Source organism: Fundulus heteroclitus, unplaced genomic scaffold (assembly GCF_011125445.2).
Source record: "Fundulus heteroclitus isolate FHET01 unplaced genomic scaffold, MU-UCD_Fhet_4.1 scaffold_716, whole genome shotgun sequence".
In the NCBI taxonomy this organism is placed as follows: Eukaryota; Metazoa; Chordata; class Actinopteri; order Cyprinodontiformes; family Fundulidae; genus Fundulus; species Fundulus heteroclitus.
In genome coordinates, this window is record NW_023397161.1 from 12,858 (window position 1) to 30,738 (window position 17,881).

The 17,881-nt window shown below is 39.4% G+C and overlaps 1 protein-coding gene across 1 annotated transcript in view; it reads right to left on the reverse strand.

Annotated features, from left to right (window-relative positions):
- igdcc4 (immunoglobulin superfamily, DCC subclass, member 4) overlaps positions 1-17,881 on the reverse strand; it is a gene marked incomplete at its 5' end in the record, with an annotated part of 46,368 nt that overhangs the window by 12,066 nt on the left and 16,421 nt on the right. Inside the window, 9 exons of the mRNA XM_036134007.1 lie at positions 2,438-2,621; positions 2,753-2,854; positions 2,967-3,149; positions 3,930-4,112; positions 4,217-4,354; positions 8,784-8,948; positions 9,025-9,435; positions 11,647-11,799; positions 12,484-12,618. Of these exons, the coding sequence (XP_035989900.1) occupies positions 2,438-2,621; positions 2,753-2,854; positions 2,967-3,149; positions 3,930-4,112; positions 4,217-4,354; positions 8,784-8,948; positions 9,025-9,435; positions 11,647-11,799; positions 12,484-12,618 (1,654 nt within the window). The remainder of the gene's footprint in view (positions 1-2,437; positions 2,622-2,752; positions 2,855-2,966; positions 3,150-3,929; positions 4,113-4,216; positions 4,355-8,783; positions 8,949-9,024; positions 9,436-11,646; positions 11,800-12,483; positions 12,619-17,881) is intronic.

Sequence of the window (17,881 nt, forward strand, 5' to 3'; positions counted from 1 at the left end):
TTGTGTATTACCTTCGCCTGGACCACAGATTCCGCTCAATCTCAGCCATCATTCCTTTCTTTGATATTTAAGCTGTCAGTGCTGTTTGTTGTGATGTCATTGATCATTCAACCTTCACTTTCTTGATCCAAATAGATCCCCTGGAATAGCGGATCGGTCACAGTGCATTTTGAGTTCTGCACAGCCACTAACCTGTCTCTTTCCTTTTCAGTTCTTCTACCCGAGAATTAATTTCAATCAATCTTTTAGACTGCTTTCCGTATTCAGCTAAATTTTCGGGTTCTCTATCCTTGGAATTACAGCATCTTTGTGTGTAGTTTTCCCTGGACCACTTGTGCAGCTTGATTGTTTACCAATACTTTAGATTAAAATGCATATTTACATCTGTTAGTACATTGTGAATTTGTACAGGATTTGTCATACTTGCCACTAGTCTGTCTCTCTGATTTAAAATACAATTCATAGTCTCTGAGATAAATATCATAAATGCAACAACACAGCTGTTTAATTCAGTGCCATGCCCTCAGTTAAAGGAGTCATAACCTGGTATTTTACATATACATTTCACTCTTGATGCACACTCACAAAGGACAGAAAAAAATAACAAGAGTGTCTACCGGAGCCGTTGTTGGAAGAGGTAATTCGTTTTACAGAGAAGGTTAAGCTCTTACAACACTCTAAGAGCAAAGAAAGGCAACAGCAAAAATTCCAGTCTCTCCTAGTGAAAACGAGTTCTACTTCTACTACAGCTGGGGTACAGAAAGGGGAACATGATGAGAATGCACGCAATATCACTCATAACCAGTGGGTGAAAAATATCTTAAACAGAGAACTCACACAGACATAAATGAATGTTTTGTCCAAAGGTCTCAATTTTGCCATAACCCCTAAGCAACTTCTGATAACAGAACTCATCACCACCACTGAATCAGCCATAAGAAATAACAACATGGCAGAGGCGGAAGAACTTAGGATAAAAGTCACAGCAGCACTCACCAGTGCAAAAATGCCCACTTTAAACATCACAACACAGGAAAGTATGGCCGCAACATCCCTCAGCACATCACAATTTTGCCAGCAGACAAAGGAAGATGCACAGTGGTACTTAACACAACCGATTACCATGAGAAAATAATGCATCCACTGATGGACAGTAACACATACGAGACCCTGAAAAGGGACCCAACCAACAACTACAAAAAGAAAATAACTGACTCTCTACAAAAACTGGAAAAACAGAAAGCAATCAATTGCTCCCACTACTATCAGTTGTACTCAGGCGAGGCCATTCCAAGCACATATGGACTTTCAAAAATACACAAAGAAGGGGTACCTCTCAGACCCATTGTCAACAGCATTAACTCGGTCACATACAACATGGCAACATGGTTAGAAACACTCAACACCACATACAAAACTCCACAGGCTTCATTTCTAAAGTCCAAAACCTGAGACTGGCACCGGGGGAAACCATTGTTTTCTTTTGATCCCATCTCTCTTTTCACTTGTATTCCAACATTACAGGCAGTGAACACTGTCAGGACTCAGCTGGAACACGATGCATCACTAAAATACAGAACTAATTTAACACAATTCAGCGTCTTTCCATGAGTGACGTAAATCCAGGAGGAGCGGCAAAATCTCGCTTGGTAGAGAGTGAGTTCTTGTCGGTCTTTCTGGTTTGTACAAAGAGCACACACCATCAAAAAAAGTTATTTTCACACTCCTGATTTTCTGGAAGGTTTTGACAGAGGCCCAACACCAACACACAAGTTTTAACATGAAAAAGTTAGATTTCCAGGTGATGACTCCTTTATTGTGACACGCGGTATAATTGTCCATTGGAACATAAAGATGTGAAATCTGAGAAGCATTAGATTATAATACTAAATCAAACAAAAGATCTTTCAGTTTCTATTCATGCCTTGTGAAATTTTTACGTTCCTCTCAGACTTTTTTGGTATACTTGTTTTTTCCCCCTAATAATGAAGCTGTCACTAACATGAACAGAATATGCACTATTAACGGACCAAGATACATGAAATTCACTGGTTAATCAGTTGTATAACCATAGAAAAATAAGCGGCTGCTGTTAGATCTGCAGTCTGTAGGTGACATAACACAGTGGTTTCATTGTTGATTGCATGGAAAAAAGACTGTTCATAAGACTCAAGTCCCAGACCACAAGTCCCTATAGAAACAAGTCGTGTCTGAGGTCTTTGGTTTTGCGACTTAGGTGCAAGGAGTCCAAGTCTCAAACACACACCCCTATCTCAGTTCCTTAGTTTGTTCCATATGTGGTCATGTGGAAAACTTGACATCTGTGTTTTTTTGGATATATGATTTGGATATGATTTGGATATATGAACACATTTGGAAATATGATTTTTTTTAACTTCAATTTTAACAACTGTTTTAGTTATCTTTGCACTCTGACCTGGTGTAATAAGTGACCATAGATGCATTGGTTGTGCCTGCTGGGCTGCAGCGCACTGTATAGTTGATGATGCGTGTGTTGATGAACCGAGGTTTCTCCCACCGGAGCCAGATGGAGGTGGAGCTGTTAGCCATGACTTGGATGCTGCCGGGGGGCAATGGAGGGGAGGGAGGTGGCCGAGGACCTGTAATGCAAGTACACATTATTTCCCTTAGTTGCAAGAAAACGTAAATATCATGTTGGCATCATAAACATGGAGACAGATGCAGGGTTATTTTACTCTTTAGAGATGCATGCCTGAAAAGGAAGTCTTACGTGTACCATGGATTTTATCCGTCCTTCCCTTCCACACTGCAGCTGCTCCGTCTTTGTGCTTGTCAAATGCCCAGACCCTCACCTCATACTGCCGGTCAGGAACTGACAAAACAGAGGTACACAAGGAGATACTTTTAAAGCAGCATTCCACTGACAGTAGACATATGTGACACCAGTGCATCGTCAGATCATTTGGAGATGACCAACGTCTTACCCAGCCCAGTCAGCAGGTGATGTCTCGCCTTCTTCCGAAGCCTGATAGTGTGTGTATCAGCTTCTGCTTCCCGATAGGAGAGCTTATAGCCAGAAACCAATGTATGATTTGGTGAGGGCTGCCATGTCACGTTAAGAGTGCTAACTCTGGCCTTGACCTTCAACTCAGAAGGAGCAAAAATCACTGAAAAAGATCAAAGAGGAGAAGGTTTGTCCTTTTCAACAATTTTTCGCTACACTTGTCTAACTGTCCTATTCGAATTTGCAGATCTAAATGTGAGGTGTAACAGAAAGTTTGATATAGAACTGCAAAACGTTACCAAATTAAATTTATGGCAGAAACATTTTACCTATATACAGGAGGAGAATTGGGAGGATCTTAAAAAGTCAGAGTATTATCAAAAGTTAATTTATCTGAGTTATGCAGTTAAATTTTGCTTGAAATAATGCATCAATGATGTTTGGCACAAAATTGACATCCTATGGCTTTGCTGGGGTGCTCAGGAAGCTCCGGTTGCTTTATTATTGACCTTCAGCTAGTCTTATTCTTGACAAGACACAACAAATTCTTCATGGAGTTTAGGTCAGGTGGGTTTGCTGGTCAATCAAGCACAGTGATAAAACTTAATTATAATAAGTATAATTTGGGTAGTGTAGAAAGAAAGAATGAAAGAAAGAAATTTTAAACTTTAGGGCAAATAAACTAAATAAGCATATTAAAACTAATGTAAGTTTTTTGCTAGAAATAAAAAAAATGTCATACATGATAGATCTAACATTATTCAAACATACCGCTTGTATTTAACCTGTTGCTATCAAAATGATTCATTTGAACCTTAATATTTATGAGGGTCCTGTGTGCCATATTATCCGTTTTTTTTGTATTTCATGGCTTTTCACAATTCCCTATAATTAATAGAGCAAAAATCTAATACAAATGAGCCTTGCAGAGTGGTCCGCTCACCTGTGCTGTTGTCACTGGGGCTGCTGCGGACTATTGTTTGGTGCTGGACCCACTCAGAAGGAACACCAAAGCCAACAACAGTCCCAGCAGCTATCCTCAGCTGGTAAACCTGGTTTGGCCGCAGCTCCCTGAGCGTGAACTGAGTCTCATTGCCCCTCAGCTCCACTGAGAACACAGTGTCCACTATTGAAACACAGAGCACACTGTGATATTTACAAAGCCACGGGGACTTTCTAAAGAGTAAGTTGATGGGTACTTTTTTAAATCCTGCATTGAAGACTACTCACTCTGATCCAGTGCACTGTAATCAATGCGGTAGCGGGTAACAGCTCCTCGGCTGTGCTGGGAGGACAGCGGCTGCCACATCAGCCTGATGTCAGTGGGGGACGTGCTATCTACGGAGAGCTGAGGAGGTGCACTAGGCACTGCATAGAGGAAGGACACAAAGTTATCAGACCAGTTGTAACGTACAATAATTCCACAATGTTTATAGATTTTAACAACACAGCAGTGATTTGGTATATAACTATCTACATATAGCAGCAACATTAAAACAAATATAGAAAGTCAATTGGGTTTCAACCATGAAGTAATTTTACTAAATTTTAGGCATGTTAGTGCTGATAGTACTGATCGTTTGTTAGCTCTAAGATTTCCTGCTTTGCAACAGGTGTTACACTCTTTATCTTATAAGATCCATTTGTGTTGTAGGTCTGGTTAAAGACGCTAATTGCTAGCCACCTGGGGGGACTGAGCTTATACATCTAATTAATTTGTTTATTCTCCTCCTACAGCAATGTCTCTGGAATGGGGAGTGACAGGGGACGATTGCAATATAAATAACCGGGACTATGGCAGTTTTTCAAGGTCACTGGTTCCATTTCTGAATGAAATGTCACTTAGAAATGGCCGTTGCATAATCTATCCAGACACCCAGGAAGCACAAAACCATTTTAATGAAGAGAGAAATTCTGGTTTATATCTTTGATTTTATTTAAATAAGGAACTATAAGCCAACAGCAGCAGCTCCAGCATTATCTTTTGGTGCTTGCTGTATGTCCACTTTAAACGTCTACAACAGTGCAATAAACCTTTAGTCTAAACACTTTTCCTGAGCTTGTGTCCTTGTTATATTCATTGTTAGAGCTATAAATAGACAATGGGTGCTTGGCCATCCTCCTAAACCAATGAGTCGATCAAGGAGAGCAATAATTTGTGAATAATCTGAAACGCTCCTGGTGACTCAGGAGGAGCTGCAAAGATTCACAGTGCAGATGGGGAAATCTGTGTTAACAGGAAAACATTTAGCCATGCATTCTACAGCACTGGCCTTTATGAGAGAATGGTAAGAAAATGCATTTGCCAAAAGAATGCCATAAAAGGTCACAAGCATGGCAAACATTTTCGGGACAAAGTTCAGCTTTTTGACCTAAATGCAAAACCTCATGAGCACTAAAAGACAAACTACAGATCATTCTAAATACAGCATCCCCACAGGAAAGCAACTTGGTTTGCAGCATCATGCTGTGGGAAGTTGGTCAGAGTTGAAGGATAAATGAATGGAGCTAAATACAGGGCAGGGTTGGAAGAAAACCTGTTTAGGGTTATAAATGATCTAAGACTGGGGTGGAGGTTAACCTCCCAGCAGAGCAACATTTCTAAATATACAGCCAAAGCTACAATAGAATGGTTAGATTAAAGAACAGTTACGCCTTATAATAGTTAAGTCAAAGTCCAAACCTAAAAGGGACTGAGAGTTTGTGGTAAGACCTAAATACTGATGTTCACAGACAGTCTCAATCCTGTCTGACTCAGCTGGAGCTGTTTTTAAAGATGGATAGTAAAGGAACTTCAATCTCATGATGTGTAATGCTGTTAAAGACAAACACTGGGTACAATTATTTCACACATCCCTGTTAAAGAAGATGTTTTTTGTAATCTAAAAAGTGAGACCAGGAATCCTCATCAAAATTTGGTCTACATTCTGTATTTCTATGCAGTGAATTTTGTTCCAATATTGTTGCAAGCACACACGTTTTGTAAATGGAAATAAACAAAAAAAGTCAATCCAGAAATTAAACTTTGAAAAATGTCTTAATCAGCTTTGCTTTCAGAGTAACATTGCTGTTTTCTGAGATTTTATTTTATCAAAAAAGATATTTAAAAACATTTTAAATATTTTTTTTACATAGAATAGAATAAAAAAAAATTGTTTCAAATTTCTCTTTTTAAGACTAAGAGTTGCATTCTTTTTAGTGCTGTCAGTTAAACGCGTTATAAACGGCAGTAACGTAAACCAATTTTAACGCAGACAATTTTTTTGTCGCCGTTAATCGCGCGTCAAAACACACACCGTTCCCTAATGTTTTTCCCCCCGCCGCGCTTTCCGGACTGTTTCTTTTACCCTCGGCGCTTTCCGTAGTTTCAAGAGTGCTAGAAAACTGTAGCAAAACAGACCCGCGCTGCGCGTGAGCGCAAAGTTTCTTTTACCCTCGGACACATGCGACTTTGGGCTTTTTTCTAAAAGCGCTTCTAAATTTCATGAGTCACGGGTTGCGGTTTTTTTGGGCAGGTTTCTGAAAGTGAAATCGCTTATTTGGGCTCTAAAATAAGTGACGAAACAGCAGTTATTAAGAGACCTGCCTGCACTACATTTGAGTGTATCCAGCTGAAATATCCCTCCGCCATAGGAGCCGACGGTAGTAAAGGCAGACAGAGCAACTCTGCACGTATTTTCAGCAGTTTACGGTGCAATAACCGGTGATAACTGCTGAAAGTAGATTACATGGTGCAGAATACCATGTCTATCTTTGTTTAAGAGGCAAAAAAAATATATCGGCATGAAAACAGGTATTTATTTACACATTTGTTTACACACTGTGTAAACATCAGGGCGTCATGATTAGTCATATAGCCATTATAGTCCAGAGTTTAACATTTGGCACCAGGATGTTTTCATTCCAATTCTGAAAAGTGCTTGAAAAATAACAAAATAAAAATATTTTTTGTACAAGCATGTATTTTATTAGTGTCATTTATTGCAAAATTGCATATTAAAATGCCCAAACAGGCTATTACACTTTCAGAAATAAAAGGATAAAATATGCGATTAATTTGCGATTAATCTCGAGTTAACTATCGACATTATGAGATTAATCGTGATTAAAATTTTTAATCGTTTGACAGCACTAATTCTTTTCAAATTGCATTTTACAGATCACATTCTCACTTCTGAGAATTCTACTCCTCTGGAGTAAAGAGCAAAGATGCATTTTTATTGGTCTGCATGGATGTTAGCAACAACATTTTTATTGGTCAATGTACGAGTTAACAGCGAGCTGAAAAATGTTTGAGCAACAAAGGAGGTACATTCCGCTCCTATCATTGGTAATGTCTCTGTGTTCAGATATAATCACATATTCAAACTAATGTTATATAGCAGATAGTCATCTGCCAACATTTAAACTGCCTCTGATTAATGAGCACATGCAAAGACCGGGTGTTCCAGTGGTTTTGTACTGACATGTTCTTAGTCGCATGTAGCCAGATCATCAGTTTCCAAAATGTTATTGACAAATGGTATCAGTTGGCATAATAATGAAAAAGAGTTTCCAAGGCATTACATATTCCATTGACTACAATGAAGTCATAATCAATTGAAGAAAGTATGACATATCCAAGTACATTTGAAAGTCATTCCAAAATGGATTAAAAGACAACAAGAAATCTGTTGAAGAAGGCTGTAAGGAGGTGCAGGAGTTTCAGGCAAATGTTGGCTGTACATGTAACAAAAACTTCCTATATTCCTGACAGGTCTGGGCTGTGGATTGGGCTGAAAAAACAGACGTCTTTTCCTACGGAGGAAAATATCCAAGCTCTGCTATTTTTTTCCTTTCAAAAACACAGTTAAAGTCTCCTAAAAGTATGTTGGAAAAGTTTTGTTGTTTGATGAAATCAAGGTTAAACTTTTTGGCCATAATTCCTGACAGTATGTTTGGTGCAAAGACAAAAAAAACACTTCAAGTCACCAGAAAACACACCATACCTACAGTAACTGTAGATGGTGGTACCATATTGCTTGGTGCTGCAGTCAAGGTGGAGGGAATCATGAACAGTTCCAAATATCAGTTAGTTTTTTAAGAAAAATCTCAGGCTTTTAAACTGAAAATCAACCCAAAGCATACCTCCAAACAGACAAAGGAATGCCTTCACCAGAAAAACAGCAAAGTTTGTAAATGGCCCAGACAGTGCTTAGACCTGAATACAACTGGATATTTGGGCAGTTATCTAAAGAGGCCTTTGCACATGAGAGGCCCTCACAGCACTTTCACAAAAAGAGTGGCCAACTCTTACTTAAATGATTAAGCATTAGTTTAAGGGTTATCATACTTGTAACCAGATTATTTTAATTTGTTATATTTGCCAATTATAATTTTAAGTTTGTTTTTAAATTAAGTTGGACAGGTTATACATTGGTTTCATTAATGGTGGGAAAGTTCTGAAAAAAGGCCTGCCTTTGACTAATATTTTACATCCTAATACCAGGAATTTTGACAGGTTTAGCATTGACTTCTAATACGATTTCCAAAAGGACTCACACCTATTTAAGCGACAAAACATGCTGCTGCAATTGCAGCTAGTAGCTACAACGAGAGAGAAAATAATCAAGGGAAGCTGGCTAGTTTCAGCCACACAGGTAGTTACCAATCAGGTAGAACTGGGACCCAAACACATCTTACATACAGACATACAGCATTCACCCCACAATTGTCTTGTCCAAGAGCAGAATGCCCTTACTTTGCTCCATCTAAGTATTTAGTTTAATCGGCCAGGTATAAAGGTTTAGGTACTCACCATCCTCCAGCATCTCCACAGTTACAGTCCGCGATGGAGGACTCGCTCCCATGGGCGAATAAGCCACCACAAAGAAAGTGTAGGCAGTATGAGGGAGAAGCTCTCTGACGAGATACTCTGTGGTGTCATTGCTGACTGCAAATGAAGAGTCCTGACTATCTGACCCTAAAAAGAAGGAAGTGAATATCAATTACATGGATTTATTTTTAATATGACATAAGATCCTATTAAGACAAGCCACCTGAAGCAAGTTGGTAGTGCACAGAGTAGGCAATGATTTGGTCTGTGTTGTACTCAGGTTTCTCCCAGGAGAGCAGGACAGTTGTGCTGGAGTAAGGAGTAGCAGTCAGATGGCGAGGGAGGCTGGGCAGACCTTCCTTCACAATGACCGTCAGCTTGGCAGTGGCACAGGCTGTGCCGAGCCTATTTTCAGCGATGCACTGATAGTAACCTGCATCCTCCAGAGCCAGCTGGTTGATGAGCAGGATTCCAGGGCTTTGAACTTTCATTCGTCTGAAAGACCTGATAGGCTGGCCATTCTTTAGCCAGTGCATCACTGGAAGGGGCTCCCCAGAACTGTTGCACAGAAACCGGGCGGTACTTCCCCTGGAGAGGGACACCGACTCCGGAGGCTGAACAATCACTGGAGGCGCTGTTTAAAAGTAGAAAAGTGAGAATCATTGAGTGATGTAACTCAAATCCAGTCTGCACTTTGAAAAAAGGGGCATCAGAACCCTTTGGTTTGCACAAAAATTTATATTTTATGTCAGATTCTACTCTCCCTGGAAAATGATGCTCACTCATTTGTGACAAAGATGTTCTTTTGAATATTTTCCAACTAAATGAAGTGGTGTGTGAGCTGATTTAACAATTTATGTTCTGAGCTCATGTTCAGTTTCTTGGTTTTTGGGTGGCTACTGGATGACTGAATACACTGCAAGGGGGCAGCTGAGATGGTTGATACAGTTGAAGTTGATATTTACATACACTATGTAAAGAGAGACATTTTTCTTTTCTGAAATGACATGAGATTAAACCCATCCTTTTATCAGGTAGGATTACCAAAATCATTTCTATTTCCTAAATGTCAGAATTATGAGGGAAATGCTTTTTGTTTGTTTTGTTTTTTGAGAATGGTTTACCATGTTCCTCAAGTTTAGAAGTCTTTATTACATAACAATTACTATCCCTTTTAAACTATTTGGGAAAGCCTGAATGATGATGTCATGGCTTGCTGTCATGAAATATCTAATGAAATCAAGCAAGATTCATCACTGAGTACAATTTCCTGACACCTGAATGGGTCACATTCTTCGGTTCAAATAATCGTTCACGTATAAACACACTTGTGAAGATGCTAGGCAAAGTTAATATGAGAATGTCATTACTCTTAATTAAACAAGCCTCATGCCAACATGGGTATGAAGTGGAAAGGTCAGTCATCTAAAAGCGACCTAAAAAGCCAGATTGCAGTTTGCAAATGCGGCCTGTTACAAAGACCTTCATTTTTGAGAACTGATGAAACTAAAATTGAAGCATTGGTCCATAATGACCATTATTACACGTGCAGCTAAGGGGGAAGCTTTCAAGCCTGAAAACAACATTCTAACTGTGAAAACAAGGAGATAATTTTGTGACGATGCACTTGACAAAACAGATGGCATCATGGGGAGAAAATAAATCCCCAGGAAATTTAAATCTGTTCACTAGCTAGTCTTCCAAATGGACAACGACTGACAAAGCATATCACAAAACCCTGATCTCAACACTACTGAAGACCTGTGGGAAGAAAGGGCAAGGAGTGTGTGAGCAAGGTGGCCAACGAACCTGGTTTAGTTACATCAGTACTGTGAGGAGGGATGGACCAAAACAACAGCAAATTATTGTGAGAAGCTTGTGGAAGGATAACCAAACATTCTGACCCAAGTTATACAATTTAAAAAGATAGTCCACCAAATACTAGATAGACGTATGCTAATATAATTGTAGTAATTCTAACAACCTTAAAACATGAAATGTTCATCCTGATTCAATGTCAAAAAGTGAAGAAGGTTGTGATTTTTTTTAAATAGTGTATGTAGATATTTGGTTTCAACTGAATGTTTTCCTCTGGCCTGGGCCAGCTTTGTATTCATTGGCTGGTGGTAATGCAGTCACAAATAGTGCAAATTTACCTGTAACTAGGCAAATAAACTACTGGTTCATGAAAACTTTATCTAAATATTTAGTTAGAAATAGCCTTCTAAACATATTTGATTTATGCTTTACATTACAGTAGACCTTTAAACACTTTAAATAAGCTATAAGTAAATATTTACGGTAAAATCAACCTAAATCATTCTCATTTGTCACCTGGGACAAACATAACATTCCCTATAAACAATCAGTCCTCTCCATCAACAATGTCTTAGTCAAGTTTTCTTCTTTCAAACCTAAAGGTAGTGTCCGGAACTACTTCAGTTCAGAGTGTAGCACCATGTTTACTTCCTAGTTCCTGAGACAATCATATGGAATTTTCCAGGGTTTCCAACACAGAGCACTTCATTTGGTATTTTATCTTGACAAAAGAGCAGCAGCCTTCTAACATGGAACCCAGTAAGAGAAGCGGACCAGAATAAGAACAGACTACATCATATAAGTATCCTGTGTTAGTAAAAATACACAACAGCAACACACCGTTTAAAAGTGACATATTATATTGTTGTGATTGGCAAGCTGTTGTACTGAGTTGAGCGACAAGGTGTCAGTATTACTTATAGCTCCTTTAAATATGCTGATACAGGCTGTCCTCAATAAATCAACTCTAAGAGATGTCTGAATACCAGAATAAAATTCATTACATATGGTATAGCATTACTCTTACCAGCAACATGCAACTCAGCAGAGGCAAAGACAAACTCTCTAGTCTTGGGCTTGTTGGCTCGGCAGACATACACACCAGCATGGTGATACCTTGTGTCCCTAATCACTAGGTTTGTTGCAAGGACGATCACGTCAGTGGAAATGGGTTTTCCATCTGAAAAACCCAAGAGAAAGCAATGTGGAGCATCAGCACAGTGCTAAATTAAGTAGAAAGGAGAAAAACAGCTACTGGATTTGAAAAAAAACAGCAATCCTTTCTATTTCTTTCAAATCAAAGAAAAAAGCTGGACAGAAAGGAAGTGCAATTGCTTTGAAGAGGAGAGGACAATATTTGCAAATTCACAAATACACCAACAGGGGGCTCTCTGACTTTTTAATATGGGTCAACCGAGGCGACCAGATGCTAAAATACATAACTGCACTCTTGAAAACACCCCAAACCCCAGCATCACTCTCAGGCCCCACAGTCCAAAACCACACCTGACTTTCTCTCCAGTTGATATAATGTCTCTCCAGTTGACATAATGTCCAAAGGAACACACGTTCAAATGCTTTTTGGGTGCATTGCTTCACACAAGCACGTGACTAATTTCAAAATTGTTCAGTGTAGTTTGTTACAGAATTTAGAGCTTAAGGGAAACAGATTGGGTTAGGTTAAGTTTAGGGTTGTGTGTGTTTTTTCAGGCTTATGTAATGAACAAGAAAAATGGCTGAGAATCTTGATGCCTGAGAATGAGACTACAATGCTAGATGAGTTACGCCCAAGCTGTTACTGTAATACAGAAAGTACCAGAATACAGAGAAAAAAAAAGCTAGTCAAACCTTTGGACAGTCTTACCTTGTCTGCTCCATGACACCAATGGTTTGGGCTGGCCCTGTGCCATGCACTCCATCACGGCAGGATGGCCGAGCACCACTGTAGCATTCTGAGGTGGCACAACAATCCCAACTGGGTTCAGGGTATCAAGGGGGCCTGTAACGACAATATTGGAGTGCACTTTAGTCAGTGTTGCAGACCACTGTTATATTATAGTACTGCTATTCTGGCAATATCTTTTACTTCAAATATGGTGCAAACATTTTGTAAATTTTCAACCTGCCAAACTACTGATTTAATCTAAATTTAGTCCAAAAAGCTTTTCTGTACACTGGTCAAATGATATAATAGATGTCTTCTTCATTTAAATGATTTATTTAGAACTTAGTTCTTATTGAACAGTAGATGTAAATATCTGAACCAAGTAGACAATGGTAATACGTAGAAGGAAAACAAAAGTGAGCAGATATAGCTACAGCCATTAGTGGACACTGGACAATATCCTGCAAATCTGCAAATGTACTTTACAAAAACAGCATTGAAGCATTACCTAGAGGGAGAGAACAGAAGAAACTGAAGACAATTAGTTGGTCTGTTAGTGATAAAGATGCCTGATAAAGGAAAGAATTTGGCCAGAAGGTTGAGACAAAGGAAGGATTACACAGAAGAATAAAGCTGTTAAAGGGCCTAACAGGTAAACCATTGTGTCAGTTCACAGAATGGCTTCAGTCATCAAGCTGAGGAATTCTGCAGCAAAAGATGTTATTCAAAGGAAACTTTTTCATGAGTTAAATAAGCACTCATTTTTTAATTTTTTCTTCATCACGCATAAGTCCCCAAGGTGTAGCTGGTGTTAATGTAAGGAATGATCTCAGCAAAGTGGTGTTTCATTTGGTAAACACACTATACATTAATCATTGAAATTACATACAGGACATCATGGTGATGCATACAGCTCTAAGTGGGTCAGGCTGCTTTTGCAACAACTTTCTAGCACAGGGTGTCTACAAAGTGATGGATCTGATAGGTGTGGGTGTAGTGCACTGCCAAAAATAGAAGCCGAAGCAGAAAACAGACCAAATGAAAACAAAGAAAACCTCTGGCTTTGCCTGTTAATGTTTTAGATTTTTAACAGCTTCTGAAGATGTGTTTGAGTCTATTACTTCAAAATCAAACTGCCAAAGCTTGGCTGTGGGTGTCCTATTCATGGCAGTGAAACTGAGAGATGGCATTAAATCTGACATCTGTTTCATGTAAACAGACAGTATCACCAAGTGCCTGCATGATATTTTTATGGAAGCAGAAATTCAATTTACAGAACAACTTAAAACAGGACCTAACTGCAGCTACAGATGAGGAAAAGTATGGATTCTTGCAGGTAAAAGACAAATTGCTGAACAAATCTCTAAAATTACACAATTGATTTTGTCGTGGTTTTGGATGAATACAATCATCATAATTGTTACCGTGTCAGAAAAAGAAACTGCAGCCTATCCCGATTATTTGTGGCACTGAACTATGTTGTCATGAAAATAAAAATAATAACCTCTCCAGATTCCGAGCCCCCTATAGTTTGCATATTATGTCAACTTTTCCAGAAATATCTTATAAAATAATCTTTGTAAACCACATTATTCCACTTACAACATTAGGAAAGTCTAACAGCTATTAGTAGGAAGGGACTTTCATAATGCTCCTTTTTTCAGTTAGGTTGCAGACACCTGTCACTGAAGGAGTTCTACAATGACTTTATACTGTACATGGTGTGGCAAACACTGTCTAACAGTCATACTGATTTTACCAAAGTCCTTCTGTTTCCCACCAACTGCACTGGGTCGAAGGGACAACCTAGGATAGAGCTGGCCTTCCGGATTAACTTGGCATTGTTGTGCAATTACACACTGTTTTAAAGTTATTTAATGTTTAATACATAACTCTCTGTCTGTTAGGTATTGTCCAGTGAATATAAGCTCTAGAGCTGATATCAGGACAATAGTTAAAAGGGATGATTCGAGCACTGGCGTTCTTTTAACAGAAAACTCCACATCTAGAGAACATCACTATATAATGCTGTTTATCTGAATTAAAACTATATTTCAGTCAACAAATCCTCTCTACAAGGCTAGTGAAACTTAACTAAACTACTAAGCAAAATGAAGATAAAAAGAAGCTAAGTAACTATTTACATTCAAAAGAAACAAAAGACAAAATAAAGTGGCTGATCATCATCCATGTTCCAAAAAAACCAAAATTCCAACATAGGCCGTGTGTGGTAACAGGTAGTTTGATTTGCACGCACTTCCGACTACATTGATTTGTAAAAATATGTAATTTATTTCTTGAAAAAATATAGACAAAATAACGACTAAAAAATGTCTTGCAACTTGTTGAAAATAAAAAAAATAACCTCAATTTGCTATTTGAAGCTCTAAAAGTGGTCAAAAAATAATTTACAAAACCTCCCGTCAACACACCAGACATTTACCAAACAATAGCCCTGCACCAAGCACCCAGTGTGTTCTTAATTACTCAAATTAATGGGAGGGTCTAACAATTAACAACGTAATCTAAACATTTTCAAATATAAAAATTAATTACAAATTTTGGCTCTAAACTAACTTAAATATATTCTAACTACCCAAAGAAGAAAACTAAATTGGTAGAAATTACAATCCACAAAATTTATGAAATGGCCACAACAATCAGAATAATTCAGTGAATCCTGGTTCAATGCAGATCTGAGTTAAAGAACCAAAGTTCCTCTTAAAGAATGTGAATTGAGGTTAAATTAGCTTAACTAATTCAGAACAACATTTGGTATGTGTTTCAACCCATTCACAATGTAAACCCTGAGTTAAACAAAACATTATTTGATTAAATAACATTTTAAAAAATCATTTTCTCAGTATACATCAGTACTTCTAGAACGCTGGATTTTGTTAATGCGATTATACCTCCGGGAGGCTAGGGGTTGCTGTAGCGATCGGTCACTAATCTAAAGTTATACAAAACACCTTTAAATTGACGTTAATATTCCATATTAATGCGACAATAATGCTGAGAGCATTATCGAACAATAGTGAAGCGAAACAAAACAAACCTTATGCTTGAAACGAATCGTAGTAAAGGAAGCGGGTGTTATCGGAAGCTAATAGCATTTAGGCTAGCGGACATTCTGCGCAAACTTTAAAAAGATTCGGCTTTATTTTACTCATAATGAGTGGACCGGATAACACAAACATCAATATCCCATCAATGTATAAAACCCTTGTGGAGATAACGTTTGTTATAACCATAACAACAGACTCGAATTACATCGGCAATGGCATGGGCATCCAGTTGGAAGAAGTTAAAAGCAGGGGATAGCTGCCTAGCAGACATGCGGCTAGCTGAAATGCGGTGGGAACAGGCCGCTGTGAGGTCCTACATGCAGCATGTTGTCACAGCTTGGCTTGGTGTGGATAGGAGACCGCTCTGCGCCGTCTCGGGTCAGTTTTCATGCAACAGCTGACAAAAATAGACAAAGCTTGTTCGGCATTCTTTTACTTCAGTGGCTGGTTGCACAGAAGTGAGACTGTAGACTTAGCTTTGATTCGCCAGATCAGGTCATCTGGACGAAGTTAAATCTCCCCTTTGTTGCTCCATTGAAGCGACGGGAATTGAGAATCAGAAAGCACATTCCACTCTGTGAGTCTTTGAGATGCTTGTGAGTCTGAGTCCCATGTGACTCGCAGGGGCGGCTGGTCTTCCCAGCCACCCTCTCCTCCAGCGTCCCCAGGCAAGAAGTGGTGATGGGACTGAGGTGAAGTCTGGCATGGATGTGTGAAGTCTCCATGACTGCATGGATGTGTGAAATTCATTTGCTTACAACCAATTTTGATTTCTCCTCAGGTTACATGTTGTTCCTAATTCAATCAGATTTTTGTGCCCATGGCTCGATGGCACAACAGCATACAACTTCCTCTCAGCTGATGCCACCACACCGAAAAAAGGTCTTCATGAGCACCCCCATGCAGTCCAAAAGATCTCAGTCTCCTTATCAGCATGTTCAGACCATGCCTGTGAAGGACATCATTGTTGTGACTCCTGTTTAGTTTATTGTTCAGGTTGAACACTCCAGTATTTATAATCGTCCACTATTTCAATGTCAGTTTGTTGGATGTTCATCGGTGTTGGGGTGGTGGATCTGCTCCTGCAAAAATCCACCACCAGCTCCTTAGCAAAGTCATCTGAGAACCTCTGAAGATGGCAGTACGGGGAGTTGAGTTGGAGAAGTCTGCAGTGTAGCGAGTAAATAAGAATGTTGCCACGGAGGTAATCCAGTATCTACTGGGACAGGTGGTGGTCCTTTCCTGACAGCTCCAGCTTGTCCATCAGAAGTCTCAGCTGGATGGTATTAAAAGCGATGGATAAATCAAATAACATGATCCCCACATATCTTCCAGGACTCTCCAGGGAGGGTTAGAGCTTGTATGTGATCTAAAATTGTTTGGCTCTTAAAAACCCCACTGACGTTCTGCTGCATCTGGTCCTTGGGCTTGTTCCTGTAGATATACTTCCCATCCCTAATCTTCCTTCTCAGATCTGTCTACACAGCTCTCAGCTCTCCTCTTTTCCTGATCCAAAGGCTTTATTCTCCTCCTTGAGGAGAGCTTTTATTTCAGGGTTGATACAGGGCTTGTTGTTAAGAGAAACACCAAACACTCATGAGAGGCACAATGTTGTCCACACAAGAGTTAATCTAGTCTGTGACACATTTTTGATGCTGTCAGTGTCCTCTCCATAAGGAGCACAGAGCTGTTCCAACACAGTGAGGTGAAACTGATCCATCAGTCTCCTTAGAACATCTCTTCACTGTGCGTCTCACAGCTGGTTGTCTGTGTACAAGGGCTTTATACACAAGCTGTAGATGGAAAAGGTTGTGATCTGAGCACCTCCGGGGAGGGAGAACTCATAAACTTTATGCCTTCTTTGTGTTGGCATACACAATTTTAATGTTTCTAGTTTGGCAGTTAACATAATTGGTCAAGATGAGGGGAGTGGAAGACAGGAAGGCAAAATTGAGATACCCAGAGATCAGAAAATATCCCTGGGGATGTTGTGTTTGGAGTCTACAGGTAACAGTGTGGTTGACATCACAGGCTGAGACAGAGGGGGGAACATATGCCCACTATTGTGATAACATCTGTAAACTCACGAGGAAGGTAGTAAGGCCTCATTCAAACAGCTAGTAGCCCAATGTCCCTACTGCAGAGCATCCCTCATCTTCCTCTTACAGCTCTCTTAGGTTCTGTTGGTGTGGAGTATATGAAAACAATCCAGGTTTATGTGTGGGTCCGGAGTTAGCATGGTTAGCCACGTCTCAGTTAGTACAATCAAGCTGTTCTCCTGGTAGCATCTCTGCTAGCCCTACAAATGT